Below are 25442 nucleotides of genomic sequence, written 5' to 3'. Positions count from 1 at the left end.
CAACGAGGGCTAGACCAGACAAGTCTGAAATTAAATTATGAATATCCATCCAATTATTGTGGTCCTGTTTGAAGGAAGATAATGTATCACACTGTTTTATCTGCAAGGGGTGTTGATTCCAGAGATGAGGGAGACAGAGTAATAAGTCTCTCCACCTTGTTTTACTGATCTACTGAAGTAATTTAGATCCCTTGTTCTGGTATTTGTAAAATTGTTTGATTTGTAAAGGTATGAAAGATCCTGGACTCCTGGGTCACTGATTGCTTAGAAATCAAGAAATAGTCCTCCTCTGAGGAGCATAAAAGACAGAAAAAAGTGACAGCGTGACTAGTCTTTTCTGGTGGTTTAGGGATTTTAAGCCTGTGTTCTTCTTTTATGGAAACCTCTTGGGTCTTCCCAAGTTTTTGATAAGTCTGGTGAGGTACATGCCAAAGGGTGTGTTGTATTCTATAACTGGTTTGATCAGTGGTGAATACGACACAATAATTTCTTAATATCTGGATGATATTCCCTTGACAATAAGCTATGTTAAGTAGAAAGATTTCCTGAAAAATGTTACAACATGGTGATAAATGGAGAAGTAATTATCAACCCAGATTCCCATGTCACTAGCTACATTTTCATTCTGAAGATGAGTATTGTCGGTGCTATACAGTGTGGGTGGTTTGTGTGCCAAATGTGACAAAACTGCATTTTTATCATTTAATTTAAGCCCATTAATCACCATAAAATTATAAAAGTGTATCTGTTTCTATATTTAATAGATTTGTTGAATGTGCATATTCTTCTTCTTCTTAGTAAAATAACACTTAAAAAAGTAACTCCACTTTCAACACAACATGCATTTATAACAACATGCATTTGTAACTAAGTTTCTGTTGGAGGGTTTCTGCGTCAGACAGGGTTTTGACAATGACTCCCAATTTGCAGGCATTCACAAACTTGCTTAGCCATAGGTCTTGTTTTTGGCATCTAAGTCAGAAAACCAAATACTAAACAAAAGCAGTCAGAGCATTGAACTCTGGAGGACAACTGTTCACCATCATCTTCTCTAATGCCTCCGCATCTGGCCCATGTGGATTCAGTCTTTTAGCCAATTAGCTATCCATCTTAACACATATTGGTCTATCTGCAATGTAATTAGTTTATTAATTATGCCATCATAGGGGATGGTGTCAAATGGCTTTGCCAAATCAAGGTAGGCTGTTTGTACAGTATAACCACTGTCAACAGCTTGTGTTACCTTTTTAAAGATGTTAACCATATTTATTATACAGCATCTACCTTTTACAAAACCAAACAGATGCAGATCTAGCCTGATGAGATGTTTAATGTCTATGCCAATCCAGCAAGCAAGCTTTTGTATTACCCAAAGACTACTTAGTTACATTGTTACTTATCCTCCCAAGGTCTCAAAAGTAAGAGATATTTTTTGGCTAAGTGAGATTGTCATTGTCCCCATGATGCCAGCCTGCTACATCCAGCCTCACTACTCTCATCTTCGCTCCTCTCCCCTACCTTACCCCCATTCCTACCCATACCCTCATACTCTATATTTAAACTAAACTGGCCACACCTCCCTGTCTCCACTAACAATCGTAATCTCTCACTCATACCTTCAATAAACTTTCTAATCTATCCTATCCATATCAACTACAAGACCCATTCATTCACACTTGCAAAAACTCTTCCATGAATAAATTACAACTCAGCTACAAACACACCATATTGTACATCTGTTAACTTAATTATACCATGATTCTTCTTCAAATCTGGCTCCTAATACCACTTCCAGCCCTCTCAATGTTAACCCACTACCATTTCCCACTAAAGTTTGAATCTATTTCCAAATTCGCACACAACTCACCATACTGTATTTACAATCACATCATAAGCAGCAATCTCTTCTCACTTTTTCTTTACCTGCACCATTCATTTTCTAAAATTTCATCTTCTTCCACTATCACCGTATACATCTTTAATCATCCGCAATGCTCTATAACAAAACAACTAACTACTCTAAACATATATTTCACCACTAATACATCAAACTGCTACTGCATAAAAATATTTATTCCAAACCAGGTCCCCACTCCTCCCTACAGCATAATTACTTATCTATCAAATCTTCTCAGAAAAACTCTAGTTTAAACATTTTAACCGAAATATTCAAAGCATATGTAACAAAGCCACCAGGTACATGCCTTGATCCAAACTCACAAACTCGAAGACCCTACTCTTACTTTAATTACATGTACTGAAATCCTCCCCCAACATTACATCATGCTGCATAAGGACTGATCATCTAAAGAAGGTGGAAGCATTGGTAAGCTATACTGCAACAACTTGCAAGTGAACCTTATTCCAAACCCATTCATTCTTTCTCAGAAGTTGAAATCCTTATAGCAATACTTCAGCTAAACAATGCAAAGCCCATATGTATAATGCTGTTATACATCCCATCCAACAGTATCCCAGATGTGCCAATACTGGAAGATATTCTATGCTTCTCTTCCCATAACCTTCCTTTAGAAAATGTCATTTTGGGAAATGTTACATAAACTGGCCAAATTCTCCCCTACACACAGACCACTCCTGCATAAATCTATACTATTCTACCCAAATAATCCACTCCCCTAGAAGATTCAATAAATCATCCTCCACTAATTCTACTTTAGACCGACAACTGATCCCACCAACACAGCCCATTCCAGAAAATTGCCACATACCCTTAGTGATCACCAGCCTTCATTTGTCATCTGTTCTCTAATAAACACTGCAAACCCAAACTATGTAACTCAGTTTTGATGCTGATACTTTACTTGCATCTGTACAAGTCTGCAACTGGAATTTCCTAAAGCAACTCTCCATAGAGAATGTTGTTGAAACCTTAAACACTTTAATAAACATTCTTAATCAGCATGCACACAGCAGGAAAAAAAAAATCAAATCTAGACCAGTCTCCTGGTTAACGTTATTCACTAAACAACTAATGGGACTGCGAGAGGAGGCTTAGCACATGTTGCAAACCCACAAAACCACAGCTACTTTTCAACAGCATAGTTGTCTTTGAAACAAAGCTAAAACCTGTGTCATCTCCAAAAAAACTTCTACAATAACCAAGATACTTTTCCAAATCACCAAAACAATTCTGGGCAACAATTTCTCATCTTCTTAAACCTGGCAAACAAAACCAAATCTTATGCCCAACAAATATGACTTCAATATAGTCTGTGCTTTGAATACCCACTTCACTAAAACTGCCACAGCCATAACACAAGACACCCAAACTTCTCCTACCTACCTTATGACACAACCCGGATCAGGTCACATTCAGTTTTCAGCCTACCCCTACTTCACCTAAAAGAAATATCCTAAGAAAACAAAATATCTACACCAGTCCTGACAACCTCCTCTCAGGAAATCTCATAATGCTGTGGACATTATTGCCTATCCTGTCATATCTCAATTGTCATTAACAGGTCTATTCAGTTTTCACAGTTTCCCAACATCTGGAAACATTTTTCTATACTACTGCGACACAAAATAGCAACTCTCATGACATCACTAACTTAAGGTCCATACACTAACTTCAGATCCATAGCAATTTTATCTCCTCTCTCAAAAATGATAGAAGAATGTATCCACTCTCAAATTCTAAAACACCTTCTGACCTGCAATCTCCTTTCCCTTTTGACCATTCCACAGCCCTGATACTAACCTGCCCTCTTTCCTCAATTCAATTCACTCACAAAGAAGCAACAAACTTCTACTCTTATCGGTCTTCCTGGACTTATCAAAATCTTTTGATACAGTATCACATCACACATTTCTGACTAGACTTCCATATACAGGGGTCTGAACTACTGCTACCCAATGGTACCTTTCCTACCTTTCCCACAGACCTCAAAGTGTCAACTAGCAACATGCTAGGTTATTCACAGCTCCCAACTCAGTAGGTATTCCCCAAGGTTCTGTCCTTGGCCCACTGCTTTTTAATGCATTCATCAATGATCTACCAGTCACACTAAGCCATTAATTACTAATCTGATAAGCAGATGATACCCTAGTCATATGCTCCACCTGTGCCCTCCCTGAAATTCACTCACACAAGTCTTTACAGTTACAGAAAGTTGGCTAAATAGCTCCAGCCTTGCTCTTAACACTAACAAAACCCAACACTATCTCTCAAATCGTTCAACTCTCTTCAACACCCGCTGTATAGCAAACTGTTCAGTGGCACCATTACTGAGTTAGTACATTCCACTCAACTACTTGGAGTCATAGACAAAAATCTAAAATTCAACATGCACATCCATCAAGTGACTAAAAATACATACCAGAAATGAAGACTATTGTACAAAGGCAAAACATATTTAACTGACCAGGCCCAGAAAGCCACAGTCACTGCCTGCTTTCTCCTCCTCCCTGTCCTATGCCTCACCTATTCAAATTTGTCTGCACAGCACAACTTATGATACTAGAGCAATCTTACAATAAAATAGTTAAATTTGCCCTCACTCAACCTAACAAAACTCAGCACTGCATAGCACTAACAAAATTTAACTCTCTCTCTGTCCTAAATATCCTGAAACTTAACCAGCTCAAAACTGTGCACAAAATCCACCACCTTATTGACAACTGACTCTTTATTTACTCATTACTCAGCTAGTATAAACACTCTCACACATTATACTCCTCATTGAAGCATCCTGTACTCATAACCCCATCTTAAAACTCCCGTAGTGATTCCCTGTATGGTAACTGTATTGTTATGTCAAGTATCCCTCATACAATATGCCAGCAACTCCACATTAATCTATTCTGCCAGTAACCCAATTACTCTAAAACACATCGCCCAAGAGTTATTTCATCAGTTGAAAGCTGGCTCAACAACTCCCAGCTTCTACTCAATCCAAAACAAACAAACCTGCTATTATTCCCCCCAAAAGCCCTTAAACACCCCAAAAAAGTCTCTCAATTACAGCCTCTGATAACATCCCCATAGAAGTCATTCCCCATACAAATCTAGTAGACATGACAGCTGAAGATAACCTGAAATCTGATTTGCTTGTGCAACAAGTTATCAAAAAACTCACCAAAAATCCTAGTCCACAAATTAATATACAAACCAGAAAAAAGCAAAGCTCTATTAGACTCACTAGATATGTACACCCCTACTAGACTAATAAGATCTGAAAACAAAATGTGCCTCCCTACCTACATAGCACATTTGTCAGCAGGAAACTGTCTGTATTCCAGCTATGTAGCCCACTCCTGAACTCTATCCCCTTGTCCCTTAAACATACTAGCAACCTTTCCAATTTCAAAGCCAATCTAAAAAATATCTAACTGACACTTAGACCAGGACCTGTACAACCCTCAAAACAAATGCATAAACTTAACTATGCCTTTCTCACTCTTAATTCACTAACACATCCACATCTTACCAGGTAGTAATGGTTTAATGTCAAAAAAAGCTCTCACTTTAATGATACCATACTCCTAATGTATGTTCTACCTCTTCAGCCAAGCTTTCTACTATTGTCTTTCCTCTCTAATGTCCTTCAGCAATGTTCTCACTCTCCCTAATAATAAACTCTCTCTCCATGTCCTTAATGTTTCTTCTGGCTCATTACTCCTCCTCTTTTCATTCTATTACTCTTGTCTGTTTTGGCAGTACTCTATTATTGCTCACCTCCATGTATTATTAGAAATATAGTCAATATTTTGAAAAAATGATATATTAGTTTACTTGACATAGGCTATCCAATTCTGCAAAGTAACTTGCTTCTTGTAGTTCATATTGTATTCTTGATCTTAGTTTATCTTAGTACTATTCTGAAAATGTATTTCAATCTGTTTGTGTATCATCTGTTGTGGGGATTTTCTCCAGTTTTAGATCATTTACTTACCAGCTATTGTAAAAAGTGTTTGTGTGTATTTTGTGGAGCCTTTCTTCCCAGCATATTGTAAAATATTTAATCTGTTTAAATATTTTTGAATGTGTTGTGGAGCTTTTCTCCTGGGTTTCTGTAGAAAAAGTGCCATTGGCTCAGTCTGACTTTCCTGGTTACACCTAGACTAATAGACAAGTAAAATAAATTGCTAAAATGTGGCGCTCCATACCAATCTCACTTCACGTCACCAAATCACAGACTCCAACCATTTCAATCCAGTATTAAATCCTATCTAACTAACATTTAAAAATACCAATATTTAGATCCTCCAGGGTAATTTATTCTACCAAATATAGCCACTAACACATGATCTGTCTTATCCACATTGACAAACATTTATTATTTGCTTGAGCACCACATCCAGACAAGTGTGTCCCACTTTCTCTTCACTGCTTTCCTTATCTCAAAAACTGCCATCCTCCAAATGACAATACTTTAGCTCATTACCCTCTTGCCTTTCTCCCAACCAAGTTGTCTTGCCCTCACACTCTAAATAACTATCTCACACTAGCTCTCCCACATCTTAGCATAACTCAGTCATCCATCTTCTTCTTCTCCTCCCACATATCCTTACCACTAAAGGAATGTTAGAACTGTCAACATCATATCTGCTTTTCTCCATATACTAAGACATACTTGAAGCATTTCTGCTAATATAGTGTGACTACCTTTTAAACAATTGTGTACAGAATTGAATATACTTAGTGTGATTACTACTACTAATTCTCTCACCTTTAACAGCCTACTACTCCTGATGTAAAATATGTTTTTTCTGAAAACAAAATGCTACTTTTTTCTTTTACTAAATATAACTGTTGTCTTCACATTTATAGTTAAGTAATATAAAATAATCCTCTACAATATCTCTAAGCAAGTGTAGACTTTCATACTTGGGAATATGTTACACAAATAAAAGATTGCAAATGTGTTATTTTAGCTGCCTTTGGAGTGTTTCTCTCTAGGCTTCTGCTGAAAAGAAGTTTTTTTCTCCAAGTACGACGTTCTGCTATCGAAAACAAACAAATAAATATGCACATAAACATTTATTTGGCCCTATAAATCAGACTCATCAGGCTGATAGGCCTATCTTTTCCAGGGCTGGCAGTAAGCCAACCATTATGGAGTGGTATCACCAGTGTCGTATGCCATACTTATGAGACTAAGCTTGTAGCCAGCCATTTGCAGGGGGTAGCAAAGACACCTCACGGCAACCTTTCTGAATTTAGACCATGTTCTTTAGTGAGGATGGGGGGTTTCAGAGGTACTGGTGTCATATGACTTTGGGTAGTATTAAGTGCCCTTAAGGCACTCTAAAGCATTTCCCTGGTATCTAGTGTCTTCTCTCTAAAATATTGAAGAATTTGCTCCTTATCATTTTTCATTGTGTGTATATATGTATCTACTGTATCTCATTGATACAGAAGATGGGTAATTCCTTCCTAAACATTTATCTACAATGTATCATATTAATGTTGGCTTAAAGGCATACAGGTTGCAAAATCAAGATCTAAATAATTATCTAAGTATCCAATGCCCTAGACACGTCAGCGGTTGCATGACGAAGATTTGTAATACACACCTAGAGTAAGTACCTAATTATTGTAATTAGGAGAAGAGAAGCATGTCAATTGTATAACACCTTATTAGCATCTCCTTCCCTAAAACAACCATCTGTATACAATTACAGTATATTACTCTTTTATATGTTACTACAGTCACAGATATGCTGCTTTTCATGTTAATTACATGTACTATATAGTGTAATGTAAATTGTGATCTGTATCTGAACAATGTGACATATGTAAGTGTATATCTGAATGTTTGTTTGTGTCTTTCGGCTTTTCCCGGTTAGGGGTCGCCACAGCAGAACTCTGGTCTGCTAATGATTGGCAGTTGATTTTTAGTACCGGCTTGCCAGGCCTGACGCACAACCTTCAACAAATGTATGCCCATTCACGCATGTCTCCATGCAGAAGACGCTCTATCTGAGAATCAAACCAGACAGCGTCTTACTGTGAGGCGACAACGCTACCGCAGCACCACCACCGCGGGTAAATGTATATCTGAATTTATTATCTGAATTTATAATTGACAGTACTGCATCTGAAATTGTACTGTACTGCAAAGTCTTGGACATTTTTCATGGGTCTTGACTAATATTTGGTTTGACATATTATTCCTGTTTAACTAATGCCACAAAAAAAAAAAGCATTAAACATCTATCATTACATGTTCTTTACATATTAAATAAACTAAAATGCATTGCACAGTTTGGTACTCACCAAGATTGAAATGAAAGAAAGCTATCAAATAGTTAGTCTTATGATTCTAAAATATCCAGAAGTTCATGAGTGGGACAAAATAGGGAAGAGTGTGTTAATTATGAATAAATATTAGATCAGTAAAAAACTATCCACTATGTATCATTCCAACAATTTCTGAACTGAATCACCTTTGTCATATGGTATGACAAAATGCATATGAGTTTTGAGACCATTATGCCATCTATATTACAGTAATTTGTGAAGGCATCATCATCGTGGATCAAAGAACATTAGTCTGATGCTGATATTGTAATGAGCACCTTACCTGCAGCTGGCTTCAGTTTTATAACATCTCTTGCACTGAGGGCTCCTAAAGAAGCTATTGTGCCATCGATATTAGTAAGTTGTTCATCACTTGATATGGACACAGAACTATCTGGAATTAGAGAAATCCTTCTGAGCTCTATTATGTCTGCATTTCCGACTCCAACTGCAAAAGTTGCTACTCCAGCTGCATTGATTTCACGTGAAGGGTTTGTAACGTCATCAGTGGAAGGTCCGCTGGGTAGAACAACTAAGAACTGGGGAACTCCTTCCTCCTTTCTACTGCCTGCTGACCTGGTGAAGACATTGTCTGACACATACTTCAGAGCATTTCCTGTTCTAATTTGATTTCCTCCCATGTGCCTCAGATTTCTTATAGCATTCAAGACATCGTCTTTATTTGAATACCGATTTAGCAGGAACTCAGTTCTAGCACTGTCACTGTACTGGACCACTGCTACGCGTACATTGTTAGGGCCAATGACCATATTATTCACTGTTCTCTCCATCAAACGTCGCATCAAGGGAAAATTTGTGGCACTGTTCCGTGATCCATCAATGAGAAATACAACATCTCTCTTTCCACCTACTGTAAATAAATAAAAGAAAAGCAATGAATGTAAAAAATATACTAAAAGATTTTCTTGTATGACAATCGCATATAAATACTTAGTTTGCAGTCTGTTCTAAAGTATAGACAGTCTTTTACAGAAAACATGCAGTGAGTGACAACACAAATGGTATAACAAGATAGTGTCCTCAACTGTAGCTTTTTAAAATATGCAATATGATAAAAGATGCAGGTCCAAAACAAGCAAGTCATTGTTTCAGCCCCCGCCCCCCCCCCCAAAAAAAAATTCATCAGTTCAGTGAAAAACAAAATAATAATTCCGGCACAAATTAAAAATTCCACCTTAGTTTACTGAATAACTGCAAACAGCACAGCTACTTTTCTTAAGTATTTCTTGAATAAAGTGAAGTTACATGTTGAATCCATAGTGGACATATAGGTGACTTCTTTTCCATGGCATTTAGATACCTTCTATATTCAAAACCTATCAATAAGTGTTATATTTTATCGAGCATTAAGTTTAGTGTTCTATACTGAAAACAAATTAAGAATAACCATAGCTGTACCAATAGTTATCTGTACATTAAAAACCTTGCACCCCATCTGCTGACCAACTCCCATCTGAATACCTACAAATAGCTGCTAAAGCTATCAATTATCCTGTATCCATACTGATAAATAGGACTATCACTGAAGGAACAATCCCCACCTTATGGAAAATATCTCATATAATTCCCCTACATAAAGGAGGCTCATCAACTGAACTCTCAAATTTTCGCCCTATTGCCTTACTTTCCCCATTAGCCAAGATTATGGAAAGATGTGTTCACAAACAAATGCTTAACTACTTTCTTCAAAACAAACTTCTAGCTAACTGTCAACATGGTTTTAGACCATTCCACAGTACTACAACTGCCCTCCTTTCCTTCTCTGACTCCATAAACAATAATAGGAACAATAATTGTTTCTCCTCAGCACTTTTCATAGATCTTTCAAAAGCCTTTGATATGGTTAACCACAATATACTTCTTGACAAACTAAACCTTTATTCTCTCAGCCCACACTCACTACAGTGGTTTAGGAGCTATCTCCATAACAGGCAACAAGCAGTCCTTTGGGAGAACAACCTATCTTCCTTACTCTCAGTAAATATTGGTGTTCCACAAGGATCAATCCTAGGTCCCCTTCTTTTTTCCTTATTTATCAATGACTTACATCTGAATATACCACAAGCCACCTGCATTCAATATGCTGATGACTCAACGCTAATCTGCACTGCTAAAAATATTCCCTCCCTCCAGTCCCTCACCCAAACAGTCTTCCAATATGTTGAAAATTGGTTTATGCAACACTGCCTCCTCCTTAACCCCAAAAAAACTAAACTTCTTCTCTTTACTCCTACTCATAAATCTCCCACACCTCTCTTTACTATCTCCTCAAATAATGCAACCAGTATAAACCCTGATAAGACCACTCGACTGCTAGGTGTAACTATTGATAACCATCTCAACTACGATGAACACATTAACACCACTATTAAAACTGTCAACAAAAAAAATTGGGACACTCTACAGAATTAAACCCTTTCTTACCCCAGAAGCTAGAAAAACCATTGCATAGAAACACCTGATCTCCACCCTCTTTTATGCCTCACCTATCTATACTAACTTATCCAAAAATAACATTACCAAACTCTCTATCTGCTACAATAGCATAGCCAGATTCATCACTGCTACTCCCCCAATAACTCACCATTGTCTTAACCTCAAACATCTAGACTGGTTAGAGCTAAATAACCACTTACTCTATCAACAACTACTCATCATTCATAAGACCCTTTACTACCCTGATGTCACCCCTAGCCTTACAAAACTGATTATACCATATAAAAACCTAGCCACACTCCGTTCTGCTAATAAACTCCTAGTATCTCTAACTAAATCATATAATAAAGCTGGGGATTCATTACTTGCAAATTCCATAGGTAAAATCTGGAATCAACTCCCTCAAGAAATAACTAATCAAAACTCTACCTCTCTTTTCAAAAAACACATTAAAGAACATCTCAAAACACAATGGATGTGTCCATGTGCAAATCCCGACTGAAATCATGTCCTCACTCACCAAGTTCTACCCCCCTATCCCCCTTACTGAGCTCCTCACTAAAACTTTCAAGAGTTTGAGAGTCATATCTAAGAATTAGGCTTTACCAGTAACCTTTTTATCTGTCTGTGTAACTTCTTTTTGTGTTATTGTTACTGTTTTATAAGTCTAATATAGTAGTATGTAGTATAAGTTTATCTCCTATTTTTAGTATTTGTTTTGTGTTGAAACTTATTTTTCTTTCTACCTTGTTTTGTTTACTCATATTATGCTTTATGTGATAAATCATTGTTTATTGCCTGTACTGGAGCTTTTCTCCCCGGGCCTCTACTGAAAACGGATATTATGTCCAGCTAGACTAGCCCGGTCAACAAATGTAAAATAAATAAAATAAATAAAAATAAATTAGAAAAGTACAATTGTGTAAGTAACCTTAACATAACACTAGATACTTGAATCTATCACAGTTGCAGTGCCCTAATTTATATTGTACATATCCTGACAAGGAATGGACAGCTGGCCATCTTCCAAAGATTTAGGAGACCTTCCATGTGCCCTAGTCACTACATAGCTCAAGAAGAGCAGTATAAATTCACTGGCTAAGGCACCGGAATGTCAGAGCTTTCTTGTCTCAGTACCAGGGATGCTAGAGCCCTGCCAGCTAAGTATGTGCTAGGAGGAAAAGGAAAAAAAAAAAAACAAATATTCCACCCTTGCATAAAACACTATTAAAGAGGGGGAAGAAGAGAGGGTATTCCTACCACAAAAGTTAGCTATCAAACATCTACTATTATAGTATGTTTACTTACACATCTGTAGTGTGTCCTCCATTAGATTACTGTTGCCAGGACTTACACTATAGGGGACAAAAGTCAGATCTTAGAAAGAAAGGGAAAAGAAAGAAGGATCAGAGTCCAGGAATCTTTAGAGAATAGCCCAAGCAAAGCTTACTCAACCTAGAGAAATAATTTGGTTTGTAGTACTTGGTAAAGGTGTCACAGATGACCAAATTGCTGCTTGTAGTATATTTTTTAGAGTCCACCCATTTACAAAATGCCAGAGAAGTAGCCAAAACCCTGGTAGAGTAGACCCTAACTTTACATGGAAGTGTCCTGTTTCAGTAAAAATAGCAAAAAACAATAGCATGAGATAACCATTTAGAATGTCTGTTTTGACATTGATTTTGCTTTTTTCTTACCTTCATAGGAAATAAATTTGACCAGAAATTCTGAAGGTTTTGCCCTGTCTGCGTAGTAACTGATCTGCCTGTGGGCACCCATTGTTTAAAATTATTTCTCCTTTTTATTATTTATTTATTTAGTTAGTTAGTTCTGGAAAGAAAACAGGGAGATTATAGCCTGGTTCAAAGTAGACTCCAAAACAACCTTAAACATAAAGGAAGGATTTGGTCTAATCTTACCCTGTCTTTGTAAAAAATGAGATAGGGATGACTCACAATGAGAACCCGTAACTCAGATATTCTTCTTGTAGAAGTCAGAGAAATGATTAACATTAGTTTCCAAGATAAGAACAAATCAGCCTCATCAGCAGGTTCAAAAGGAAACATGCTAAGTTTTTGCAGTACAAAATTAAGATCTGAAGAAGGCACCATCTAATTAATAGGTGGATGGATATGTAAAAACCCCTTTCAAAAACTGTCTCACTTGAAGTAGGGTAGAAAGGGGAAGCTTTAAGAGCAGACAAGCAGATATGGCTGAAAGCAGAATCTTGACAGAAAGGCCAGAGGATAATAACTCACACAAATACTGGCAAAACAAAGAAGACTGGGCCTTAAAAGGATCCCGAGTCTTGTCTTGGCGGCAACTACAAAATGCTGGCCACAGTACCAGAAAAAGGTGGAGAATCTGAAGAATGATATTCTTCAAAGACAGACTCCCATTCTGAGGATTGGGAACTTGAGAAATGCCATCCAATTCTAATTCTTATCCCACATACTGAGAATCAGAATTTACAAGACAGAAAATTGTTTTCCTTTTTAAATGAGGGGGAGGCTCAATTAAAAGACTGAAATACTTTAAATAATCCTAGCCAATCCTACTTATCTGCCTTAGGAGAAGAAACTTTACATTTGCTTTCACTGGAAGAACCCCCTAGAAAATAAGCAATCTAAAGAATGGACCCATCTCCAGGGAGGAAGTTATTCAGAGCATCTAAGTGAAGGAACATTGCCCGCTCCCTTCATCAATGCTACAAAGTGTGGTTTTCCCCTACCTGAAGTATCCTGATTCTTAGTGACTTCCTGAGAAGCAACACTAGAGGGACTCAAAGAAACTCATGGTGGTCTGAGGGACCAGATACGGCCATAACAGAGTCACTCAACAGTTGATGAGGAAAAGAGGAAGTCAGCATCAAGACTGAAGCCTCCCATGAAAGATTTTTTATTTTTTTTGTGGTTAGCGGAGGGTATGATTCAGTTGTCAGGACCCAGACAAAAGGTGCCTGACAAGTCCATAGCATAGCCTTGAATAGTCTGTATTATCTCCTGAGTGAAAACTAAGTTTTGATGTAAAATATTTTAGTGACATCCACCAAACGTACTAGCTCCAACCCGTATCAACAATTTTTCACAGAAACATTACACTTTTCAATACTAAAAAATGAAAATTTAGAAGTGAATACTCACAGAGAACCAGGATGTCTGTCTACTGAAAAAGATATCTGACAATCAGGTAGCAAGGCTTAGAAGAGTCAGTGAAGCAACCTGATTGAAAAAATAAGTTTTCAGGTATTTTTTTTTTTAGTTACAACCCCCAAAACTACAAGTTCTAACCCCTAGCTAATAGTTTTGACTGAAAAATTATTTTTTCTCACAGAAAAATATAAATTTGACATTGACAGGTATTCCTCAACAGGGAAATCTAACCAAAAATGTAAAATTTGAGGTAGAGGTTTCTAGTGACAGCCATTAAAACCACCAGTCCTAGCTTGTAGCATAAATTTCTGACAGAAAAGCTAAACTTTTCTCCACAAAACTGATAGCATGGAAAATATTCCCCAAAAGGTTTCTTAACTACCTAGTCTTGGAGAAGATGGTGCCATTCATGAACATTTGTACAAAGATGTCAGAAATAAAAATAAGGTTTCCAAAGTCCACCTTATACATTAAGTAGTACAGAGTTTATTAGCAACACAATTCACAGTTCACTATCCAAGATTAGATTAATCGCTTTTTTCCCTGAAAACAGAACTTCCTCAGAATCTGGGTAGAAACAATGTAAAATTCTTAAAAGTCATGCAGTAAAATACACTAATAAACTCTGTACTATGTAATGTATAAGGCAGACTTTGGAGAGTTTATTTTTATTTCTGACATCTTTGTACATTACATACAAGACTGAAGCCACATTTTCTGCAATACGGCTTTCAGTGACATGCTGTGGTTTAGTTTTAAGCTGTTTTTGCCCAGGAAGGAGGTTATCAGTTTTGGAAAAGAACTAGTTGACCATGAATCACTTGAAGCATGCATGGAATACCACATTTCAATACCAAGAAAGTTCTGAAGTTTTGGTGCCCTAGCCACTGATTTTATATTGCTCTCCTTAAGCTGTTCAGTGGCTAGGGCACATGGAAGGTACCCTAAAGCTTTGGAAGCTAGCCATTTGTCCAATCCTTGGTAAGATATGGACTATGTAGCTTAGAGTACTGCAACAGTGATCTAATGATGAACATACATTAAATCCTTGTCTGTGCATTGGATTTCCTGGACTGCTCTAATTATATAAACTTTAGCATACTGTTAATCAGCGTATATATTTTGCATGGATTCTGCTTTGTTCTTCCAGAAAGATGAGACAAAATAGATTATTGATAGTACATTATATTCGCACTGTTACCTTAGATGTATTATTAGACAAAAGAAAATGGCTGAGATTCGGACAAATTATTGTCACCAGCATTATTTGAGCAAATAATTACTCCAAAAAGTCAGCGAAAGTCCACACCATAAAAGTCCACCAAGAAAGCGTCCGCTATGCTGTGTGCCTAAATCCACTAAGGCAACAAAGTTTACAATAGAATCTGATTTATTAACAAACAACACTATAAAAGTTACAAACCACGCTTTCTTGGTGGACTTTTATTATTTGAGCCAAGTAGTAGTGCCCAATAGTGCAACAGGACTAATATGGAATTCGAAGACATAATAAAGCTGCCACATTCACACACGCACACACGCACGCACACAGGCACACACACACATGCACACACACACACTGACACCCATCCCCATACACAACATACACACACACACACACACACACACACATACACAAACTGCAGAGATATACCCTCCTGTTTTACCCATAAAGATGTACTTCTAATAACTTTTCTCTAGATCTAAGATATCTGGGTGAGTTGTAAACTAAGAAGTGAAAAATCTCAAAAAAAACCCAATAAAAACCACAAGTAGCGAGATGTGACCACACCACCACCATTGCAAAATACCATATTGAGCCACACAGTGAATAAACCTTGAGTGTTTTCACCCCACAAATGGAATCTTCATCAGAATATTAAAGGAACTTCTTCAGAATCTTAAAGTTAAAATGATATTTTTAAAGTCTTCCAGTAAATCACATGACACATTTAGTCCAATAGGAAAGGACTCTCATATACCGCAGGTTTTTAAAATACCTACTCCACTTAAACCGAATTCCACAAACACATCTAAATTATTATAAGAATTCTAAAACATCCCACCTAAATATAAATACTCAATTCTTAACAAAAATAGTCATAATTGATAACTTTTTAACTTAAAAAGGCAAGAAACAGATGTGTCGTTCAACCCCAGAAAATTCCCTCCATTAAGATAGAGCTGCCACCACAGTTCCCTTTTTTCCAAAATCAGCCCCCAGGGACCACTTCTGGGATTCCTGTCTACATTTTCCAGAACAAAAAATATAAACCTGTGACCTGGAAAAAATGGATGTATGCCTAAACAGGGAGTTTGCACATTTCTGTTTACTAATATCATAAAAAATGTTTGCACATCCACACTTTCAACTTCTTGTCAGTTTTTCCAACTTAAAATCCTGTACATTTGGAGCATTAAGCTAAATATATACCCTTTTGGTGTTGCAAGTGGAACATCCCCTAGCCTCACTATTGGTGTCTCCAGCATCAACAGAGTCTCATACCAAAATATTGTTACAATGGTTACAACTCCCACACCTGTGGGTTCCATGATTTTTATTGGGTTTCTGTCCCTCTGAATTGCTGTCTCTCTCAAAAAATCTTTGAGACACCTTTCCCATTTGTATACTATACAAGGTTTTAACTCAAATTTGTCAAGCAGCTCAGAATTGTTCCTCAAAAGGAAAGGCCCAATTCTTGTCAAACATTTCAGCAGTCTCAGAGCTGTCAGTACAAATGGTAGTGGCAAAAGCTCTACAAAACTGTTTATGTTGGGCAGTTTAACGTCCATATTGCCATTCAGTGTATCACCATTTGCCAAACTGTTGGCCTCATTTCCAAACAAGGGCACATACAAAACAGTAGTTATTTTGTAGATGACTTAATTCAGGATAGATTTAATGAAGAAAAAAGAGTATCCAGTCTTCAAGAACACATCACTTAACTTACTATATTCACAAATAAAAGTGTCAGAACTTGATATCATGCAGGCCAACCTGACAAAGCTGGCCTTTAACCATAGCTGTTTTTCTGATTTCTCAGATGACAAATGTTAAAGTGAAAAAATAAATTGAGTCGGTTGGTTTTCCTAAATATATCCAATAGAAACTTTTGCTTTTCAATATCATTCTTAATTTACACATCTAAATAATTGATAGAGTCGTACCCAACTGAATAAGTAAACTGAAACAAAAAGTGAAAAAAAATAGTGGTTGAACTAATACAGTCAATATATTCATGTATTTTGTTGACTGAGTCAACCCAAAAAATACAAATAATCATCCATTGGGTGTACATTAGCCATTAGTCCACAAATACACTGTTAAAAACAAATTTACTTTCCCACTGGGCCATCACTATATTTACTAATAAGAGGGCATATGCCACCCCATTGCAGTACATGTTTTTTGGCAAAAAATTGCCCTTCAGAATATATAAAGTTGTTAGATGACACAATTTCCGTCAATTCCACCATACTATTTGCTTCCTTTTCAGTAAAATTCATTTGACCAACTAAAAATTCATAGGACCATTCCAGTCCTGTAATATGCAGAATTAACAATGACATCCCACTGTAAAAAAATAATGTGCCAGTTTCAATGGCACTTACACTGTGTACACTAAGAGTACGCGATCTGTATTCAAGAACATCCCTACCACATGTTTTGTCCTTTCTAGTCACTCAGAAAGATTATACTAAGTGCACATGTAGTCTACACTCTGTGGTAACCTTTATGAATCCCCCTCAGTATTTAAAGCTGCAACAAAAATCAGTAGGAAAATTAAATTTAGGAGGAATAATGTGAGAGTTATACTTTTGTTGTCTGTTCACTCAGAACAGTGTACACTTAGTGTACATTTTATTGAATACCAGGGAATATGTTCACTAAACACCACTTTTTTACATTTGGACAGCAAATCACAGGAATCTTTATATAAATAACTTCCCCCTCTCTTTCAATGTAAATACCAATAATTTAACCATCAGGTGGGTTTTTGACTTCCCAGCATCCACAATATGTCTAAGTGGAGGATTCACCAAATCCTTGTGAATTTTAAGAATACCAAAAATGGAGGGAGCAATGGGCTGGTCAAGAGATAAAAACATGTACATTTCTACGTCATTTTGTCCTTGCATTAACAACTCATATCACAACAAATCAATTTTGGTATAAGCTATATGAAGTTCAATGAAAAAAATCTCACAATATGCTTTGTCATATAAAATAGTGAACATTTTGCTTATGTAGTAGGTTTTGTTCATTATTATGATGCCTCCCCCTTGTCTAGTTTCAAAATTTTTAAAATCAGGATTGGGACATATTTCATTCAACAACTGATGTGGTTCTTGGGTAAGACTGAAACAAAAAAAGAGTTACGTACTTACCATAACTTGGAATCTGTGCTATGTAAGCTGGCAACTGAAGGACAGATCTAGAGCTCAATCTCCTCCCCTTCCCATAATCCCTTACTAACCCACAACCCTCAGACTGAGTTTGCTGGATAGAGAAAAAGGCAGTCTAGACTGCCTAGAAAACTGAAAAACTCCTAAAGGAAGACATCCTTCTGTAGCTACCAAATCTCTAGGAGGAGTGGGAAGGAGGGTGGGAATGTGATGAATAATGACGCTGGACAGCACAGATTCCAAGTTATGGTAAGTACATAACTTTTTATCTGATGCTACCCATGTCATTATTCATCTCAGATTTGTCAAAGTCCCCAGATACTATGAACCATGGGAGGCCTCATGGAAGGATATGCCGAAGCACAGTGGAAACAAAGGAAGCCCTGTTCCTAGACACCAAATCCAACTTATAATGTGCAACAAAGGTGTGGGTATTAGACCAAGTAGCAGCAGTGCAAATCTCATTCAAAGAAACTTTTGCCAAGAAGGCAAAGGATGTGGCTACTGACCTAGCAGAGTGAGCTTTAACTGGTCTGGAAAGATCCAGGTTCCTGCTTTCATAAATGTAGGAAATACAGCTGGCAATCTAATGTGAAACAGAAACCTTGGAAACTGCTTGACCTTTCCTGGCCTGAGAGAAGGCAAAAAAAGCTGATCCAACTTCTGAAATTCTTCAGTTCTCATAAGATAAAAATGTAGCTCTCTATGGACATCCAGACAATGCAATGTATACTCCCCTTTATTAGAAAAATTGGGGAAGAACACAGGAAGCTGGATAGACTGGTTAAGATTATCCCCTGAGGCTACCTTAGGGATGAATGAAGGATTGGCCCTGAGAGACACCCTATCCTTGTGGAATGCCATGAAAGGAGGCTTAAAGCTGAGAGCTTGCAAATCAGAGAGCCTCCTGTCTGAAGCAATAGCCACCAAGAATGCCATCTTCCAGTACAGAAATTTAAAATAACAAGTTGCTGCAGGCTCGAAGGGTTTCTGAGTCAAAGACTACAACACTAGTGTAAGATCCCATGGTGGGGAGGGATCCTTGAAAGGAGATCTGAGGAGCAAGATCCCTTTGAGGAAGGCCTTGCATAGCCTGGAAGAAAAGGTAGGACTTTTATTCAAGTGGAAATTAGAGATGGCCACTAACTGGAGTTTAATCATAGAGAAACTAGCCCCTTGGTGAAAAAGAGAAGCCAAGAACAACAAAATGTCAATAATAGGGTCTGAAAAAGGATCTAGATTGCACTGTTTAGCATAAATCAAAAATTTCTTCCATTTACTGAATAAACCTTCTTGGCAGATATTTTTTGAGAAGCCAAGCTAATGCTCTTAACCAGAGAGGGAAGCCTGGACTGGGAAAGGATCAGTGGAACTGGAGGAACCATGCGGTTAGATGAAGAGTCTGGAGATTGGGAAGAGAAAGCCACCAAGGGTGGAAAATGAGATCTGGGGCAGGATCCAATATCCAGGGTAGATATTTCAGATGAGCCAAAGGAGGGAAAACCCATGCCTGATGAGGCCAAAAGGGGGCAATGAGGATGAGAGAAGTCTTCAGGTGACGGGCTTTCTGTAAGACTTTGGGAATGAGGGGAGTTGCAGGGTAACTGTATAGAAGTCCCAATGGCCAGTCATGGACCAGAGTGTCCCTGGGTAACTCCCCCATCGGGGGGACAGGGCAAAGTAGTTGCTACATTTGTGGTTGCTTGGGGAGGCAAAAAGATCACAGCAAGGAAGACCACAATGGTCAAATATCCAACATGCCATGACAGCTTCAGGGCCCAGTCATGAGGACTCATGATAGATCTGCTGAATTTGTCAGCTAACACATTGGAAATACTGGCAATTTGCATTACAAGAAGAAAGCACCTGGAAGACATCATCCATTCCCACACTGTCATGGCTCTCTGCACTGACATGTTGTCTGTTTTAATTGCTATAATCCCAGGAGGAAAGCACTCCTGGAAGGCTTGCAATGTTAGAAGGACTGTTCTCATCACCAGGACACTTATGTGCAATTTAGTCTCTATGGGGGACCACATTCCTTGAACCATCCTTCTCTGAAAACACCCCCTCACCCCAACAGGGAGGCATCTGTGATCACAGTGGCCTTGGATTTGGGAAAACTGAAAGGTCTGCCTAGCATGACATCCTGAGCTTGGAGCCACCAAGCAAGATGATGTCTGCACACCTGAGAGATCCTGATGGTCATGGGTACGGGGCTAGCCATTGCACTGTCAGGGTCCACTGCAGAACCCGTGTGTGATATCTGGTGAGAGGCACTAACTGAACAGCTGCTGCTATTGAGCCTAGCACCTGCAAGATCAAGTGGATCATGGGATGATCTAGAGCCAGCAACTGATGGACCTGGTCCTGAATGATTTAAACGCTGCATGGAGGGAGAGCTGCAGTCTCTGACACTGTGTCCAGAAGGACTCCAGTAAACTCTAGGTTCTGACACAGGAAAAGATGGGATTTGAGCAGGGTGACTGTGATGACTAGATCCTGAAATAGGTTGAGGGTACAGCCAGTGGCCATAGAGATTTGGTGCCTCATGGGGGCCATGAGGAGCCAATCTTCCAGGTAGAGAAAAACCTGGAATCCTTGCAGCTGGAGATAAGCTGCCACCACTGCCATGCATGTGGTTAACACCCAAGGGCTGTGGTGAGTCCATAGGGCAGGGCTCTGAACTGAGTGATTAGCCCCTAGCCAAAAGCACAGATATCTCCTTGAGCATCTGTCAATTTTGATATGATAGTATGCATCCTTGAGATCTGAAAATCACATCCAGTCATCCTTATGAAGAACAGGTAGAATGGACTGAACAGTGACCATCTGGAACATGGACTTTTTGACTGACAGGTTCATTTTGCTGAGGTCCAGGATGTGATACAGCTCCTTGGTCTTCTTGGGCACCAAAAAGAAGCAAGAGTAAGTTCCGGACCCTCACTGTCCTGTTGGGACTCTTGGATGGCTCTTTTTTGAAGACTGTCTTTGACTTCAACATGAGCCAACTCCCTTTGATGGGATGGGACATCCAGGAGAGAACTTTTAACTGGAGTGGGCTGAAAAAAGTGTACGAAGTAACCCCTGGAAATGATATTTAACACCCACTGATCAGAGGTGATACTTGTCCAGGTTAGTGGGTGAAGGGGGAGTCATCCCCCAACTGCCTCCATGGCAGGACAGCCAGGCAGTGCTTTATGAGCACTGAGGGGGCTTCTCTGAGAAGGGTTCCCTGGAGCCCTGGTTCTGCAGACCCCACTGCAACTGTGCCAGCATCTCCCAGCGAATCAACTACCCTGGCCAGAAGAAGAGAATTCCTCAGGAGAATCCTAGAAAGAAGACCAAGACCTGTGGAACCAAAGCTTTCTTACTACCCCACTGATTTTTAGAAAAGGATCATTGGGGAATAGAGAACTTGATCCCTACCATGGATAAAGTCTTTCCTTCCTGCTCTTTGACAGAAGGACCAAACAATGTTGACCCATCAAAAGGCACACTGGTGAAGGACACCTTAAAGGGTTCCGTAACCCCACAAAGGTGAAGCCAGGCATGCCGCCTAATGCCAATGCCCATGCCCGCCGCTCATGAGGTGGCCTCCGCTGCATTGGAGATCAACCTCAATGAAGCATTAGCCAGGGAAGTTAGAGTGGACAGCTTCAGAGAGACCAATTTAAGACTCTCCGGAAGCAGCAACTCAGAAAGGGAAGTGGCAAGCTCCGATAATTCCCTTTGCAGCCAGGTGAAGTGTGCCATGTAATTTATTATTATTTTTAGTTTATGAGGGTCATGTTTGCCTGTTGGCATTTTTATGTGGTTCAATTGTGCCATGTAATTGGTTGCTCTCAGTCTGAATGTTGCTAAGGCAAATACGCTCTTCCCAAAATGGTCACTCACCGGAAACTCCCCGTTTGGCAGACAGACTATGGAACTCTGTTCTGGAAGCTCCATTTTAGTAGCTCTGGCCACCAAGATGGCATCAATGGGGATGCCTTTACTCCAAAAGGTCTTATCCTTGGGGCGACTTAGAAATTTGTCAGCCATTTTACGGAATGGTTCCACTGTGTCCGGCTCCTTCCATGCCTTGTCAGTGATGAATTGCATGAGCTTGTCTGCAAGGGAGACAGCCAGAAAGAAGATGGGCCTGTCCTGAATGCCTTCAAAACATGGATTCATCTGAAGTTGGGGTTGAAGTAGACCAACTGCCTCTTTGCGTGAGAATTTTGAGGTTGTCCTTAAAGTACACTTCCTCAGATGAAAGTCTGGGGACCCATCTCCCACCTCGAAATCCTCGTTCTCATTGAGGGACTCTATAACAGAGTCCAACTGCCTCCTCTTGCACATCCGCTTCCGAGGGGCTCCTCCACAGTGGGCTCTGGGGAGAACTCAGAAGAGGCAGGGACCCCAAGAGGGTAATGTCCATGTGAAAGTGCTCACAAGAGGGCTGACCCTGGAAGGATGATGAGATCTCACCGCCCAACATTGAGTGGGGCTGGAGAGGACCTAGAGCCAAAGGAGAGGAAACTGCACAGCAGGAAAAGGTCCTTTCGACTGCCCAGAATGCCAACAGACTGGACAAAGGTTCCCTCTCCTCCCTCATGGCTGGAGCCATACAGGAAAAAAGGAAGGAGGACCCCCACATAGCACCTACATTTCCAGACAATATCAGCCCTGAGTTATTCAGTGCAGAAGCCCCCAAAGCCCTCAAAGGGAGGGAATATTCAAAAACCTCCAGACCTGACCCCACTTCCCAGGGAACTAGCACTGACCTCGCAGGGCCAAGGCACAGAGAGTCCCAAGGGCAACAGAAAAGATCCTGCCAGGGACCCTAATGGTGTGGGAAGGGATGGTATGCCTGACACCATCGTCCTCTCACAGGGAATGCTCTGATCCTAATAATCCAAACCCAGATTGGTTGGACAAGGAGAGTGAAGTTCATGGATGGAGAGGATCCCCTTGGCAATTGAGCTGGGACGGTAACAAGCCCAACTTGATTTCATCCTATCCATATCCAAGGGGAACAAACTTCTGGAGGACTTGGAAGAAACACAAGAATGTTCCAACCTAGCTGATAGCCTGCAGTCTCAGGAGGGAGACCGACTCATGTGCCTCAGATCTGAGCTCCTGGCCCTTGAGGGAGAAACATCAATATTGACTGGATCAGATAAAACCGTCATATCCAGAAATCTGGGTGGATTTGAAAGGAGCAGTCCGTGCAGTAGATGGATCCGATGGGTGGGTCAGATGTGAAGACAGTCTGTGTTGAGTCAGATCTGACAGCCTCCAAGACTCCAAGGTCTTGGATCCAATAGAAGGAGTCAAGGCTCTCGGTGCAGAAGAGCTTGGATCCAAAGCCAAAGAGGCTAGGCTCAGATCCAGGGAACTGCAATCCAGGAGCCTCGGCTTCTTGAAGGGCAAATCCTTGGAGGGAGAAGATTTCTTTTTGGGGCTGGAAGGAGCTTTAGAAGGGGAGCTGGAGACCAAGAAGACCCTCCTTTGGCAAGCCCCTTAAGAAAGAGCTTGTTCCTGCATTCCAGGAGAGCCCTGGGATTGAATCCAGCGCAAGTGTCATATTCTACTTCTAGGTGAGGCTTTCCACAATAAACACACTTCTCATTTGAGTCGTTTTCCAACCGCACAAGGATCACTTTTTAAATCCAGAAGGCTTTTTATGCACACTCACACTCATACAAAAAAAAAAAAAAACAACACCTGCACTTTCTACTGTAAGGGAAGGGTAGAGAAGGGCAAAGAAACTACCTGCTAAGAGGGCTAGTAGAGGGAGTTAACGAAAAGCTACCAAAAGGACCTATGGAAAAAAGTTGGGAACCCATTGGAAAAGAGCTTAAAAAGCTCCTGGGAGGGGAGGAAACCTAACTAGACTAAGACCAAAGAAAACAGGAGAAAAAAGGCTACCAAAAAGAAAAAAAAACAGAGAAAGTAGAGAAAAACTCCACTTTTCTGTACTGAAGATTAGCCTGAGCTACAGGATGTATGACTGAATAAAATCAAGGTAAACAAGATCTGAGGGTTTGGGCTAGTAGGGGATTATGGGAAGGGGAGGAGCTTGGACTATGAATCTGTCCTTCAGTCACCAGCTTGGATCTGAGGTTGGATCCAAGATCCGTCCATTATGAATAATGAGAAGGATAGCATCAGATCGTACTGTTTTTTTTGTTTGTTTTGTTTTTTTAAACATGCCTCAATTCACAACTTTTTCAAAATACTGAAGGGTAGGGTGCAATGGGAGGTTATAAGTACTATTTTTTAAGGACATTACTCTTGTTGTAATCAGCATTAACTGGAAAAAACAAAGCTTAAATTAATTTCATCACATATAGTTAAACATCTAAAATTGTATTAGTCAACGAAGCCCTATTAACGAACACAAAAGTAAGTTCTTTGTCCAATAAATCAGCATGTTCTTGTCGAATTAGCCAAGAATTGTAGTTATATATTTTAAAGTCCTTTAGTTTGCTACCACACCACATGAATCAATTTCTGTAGGGGTATTTACCACCTCGACCTATTGTAAGAGAGACTTGCTTTCCCTCTTTTGCCTGTCAACGCAGATGGTTAAGCCCCTGCTTGAACTCCATGCATTGGAAACCACATAAACAGTAAATACAACTTTGTACACAGAGAGGAACACAGCTAAATGTAACCCACTTGTCAGGCCAGCCAGGACTGAAAGAAAGGGATAGAAGGGAGGAATGGTAATGAAAATAGAATGGCCAATCCAGATCTAGCAATTAAGTTAAATGTTTTCTTTAATTTCTGCAACTGCAGTTAAATTTTCATTACCCAGAATAAAGAGTCCAAAGTTCAGTGCCTCGGGTGGGTCCTCATAAAAGAATACCCCAAATTATAGTAGCACTGTCAGAAGACTTGGATCAAGACATGCCATCCAACTAATAGTTTTTTGCAAAAGTATTCAGTGATGCTCATGTAGCCATTAGACAAATTTCATTCAGTGATGCGTTTTTAATGACTATCTATGAAGAAAGTTATAACCCTTATACAATAAGCTCCGATTTCTTATTGCAATTGTATATTATGCTTCTGGGTGTGAAAATGGATAATTTGATAACCATTTGGACAGCATTAGCTTTGATACTTTATTGTCTTAATCTATTTTTGAAAAACAAAATATAATTTAA

The 25442-nt window shown here is 39.2% G+C and overlaps 1 protein-coding gene across 3 annotated transcripts in view; it reads right to left on the bottom strand.

Moving 5' to 3' along the window:
* COL6A3 (collagen type VI alpha 3 chain) overlaps positions 1–25442 on the bottom strand; it is a 739239-nt gene that overhangs the window by 422346 nt on the left and 291451 nt on the right. For all 3 annotated transcript variants that reach the window (XM_044060522.1, XM_044060523.1, XM_044060525.1), the window contains one exon: positions 8550–9137. In XM_044060522.1, the coding sequence (XP_043916457.1) occupies positions 8550–9137 (588 nt within the window). The remainder of the gene's footprint in view (positions 1–8549; positions 9138–25442) is intronic.

The sequence above is a fragment of the Protopterus annectens genome, chromosome 2.part0 (assembly GCF_019279795.1).
Source record: "Protopterus annectens isolate FY-2018-M chromosome 2.part0, PAN1.0, whole genome shotgun sequence".
Classification (NCBI taxonomy): domain Eukaryota; kingdom Metazoa; phylum Chordata; order Ceratodontiformes; family Protopteridae; genus Protopterus; species Protopterus annectens.
This window is presented reverse-complemented; position numbering and strand designations above follow the sequence as displayed.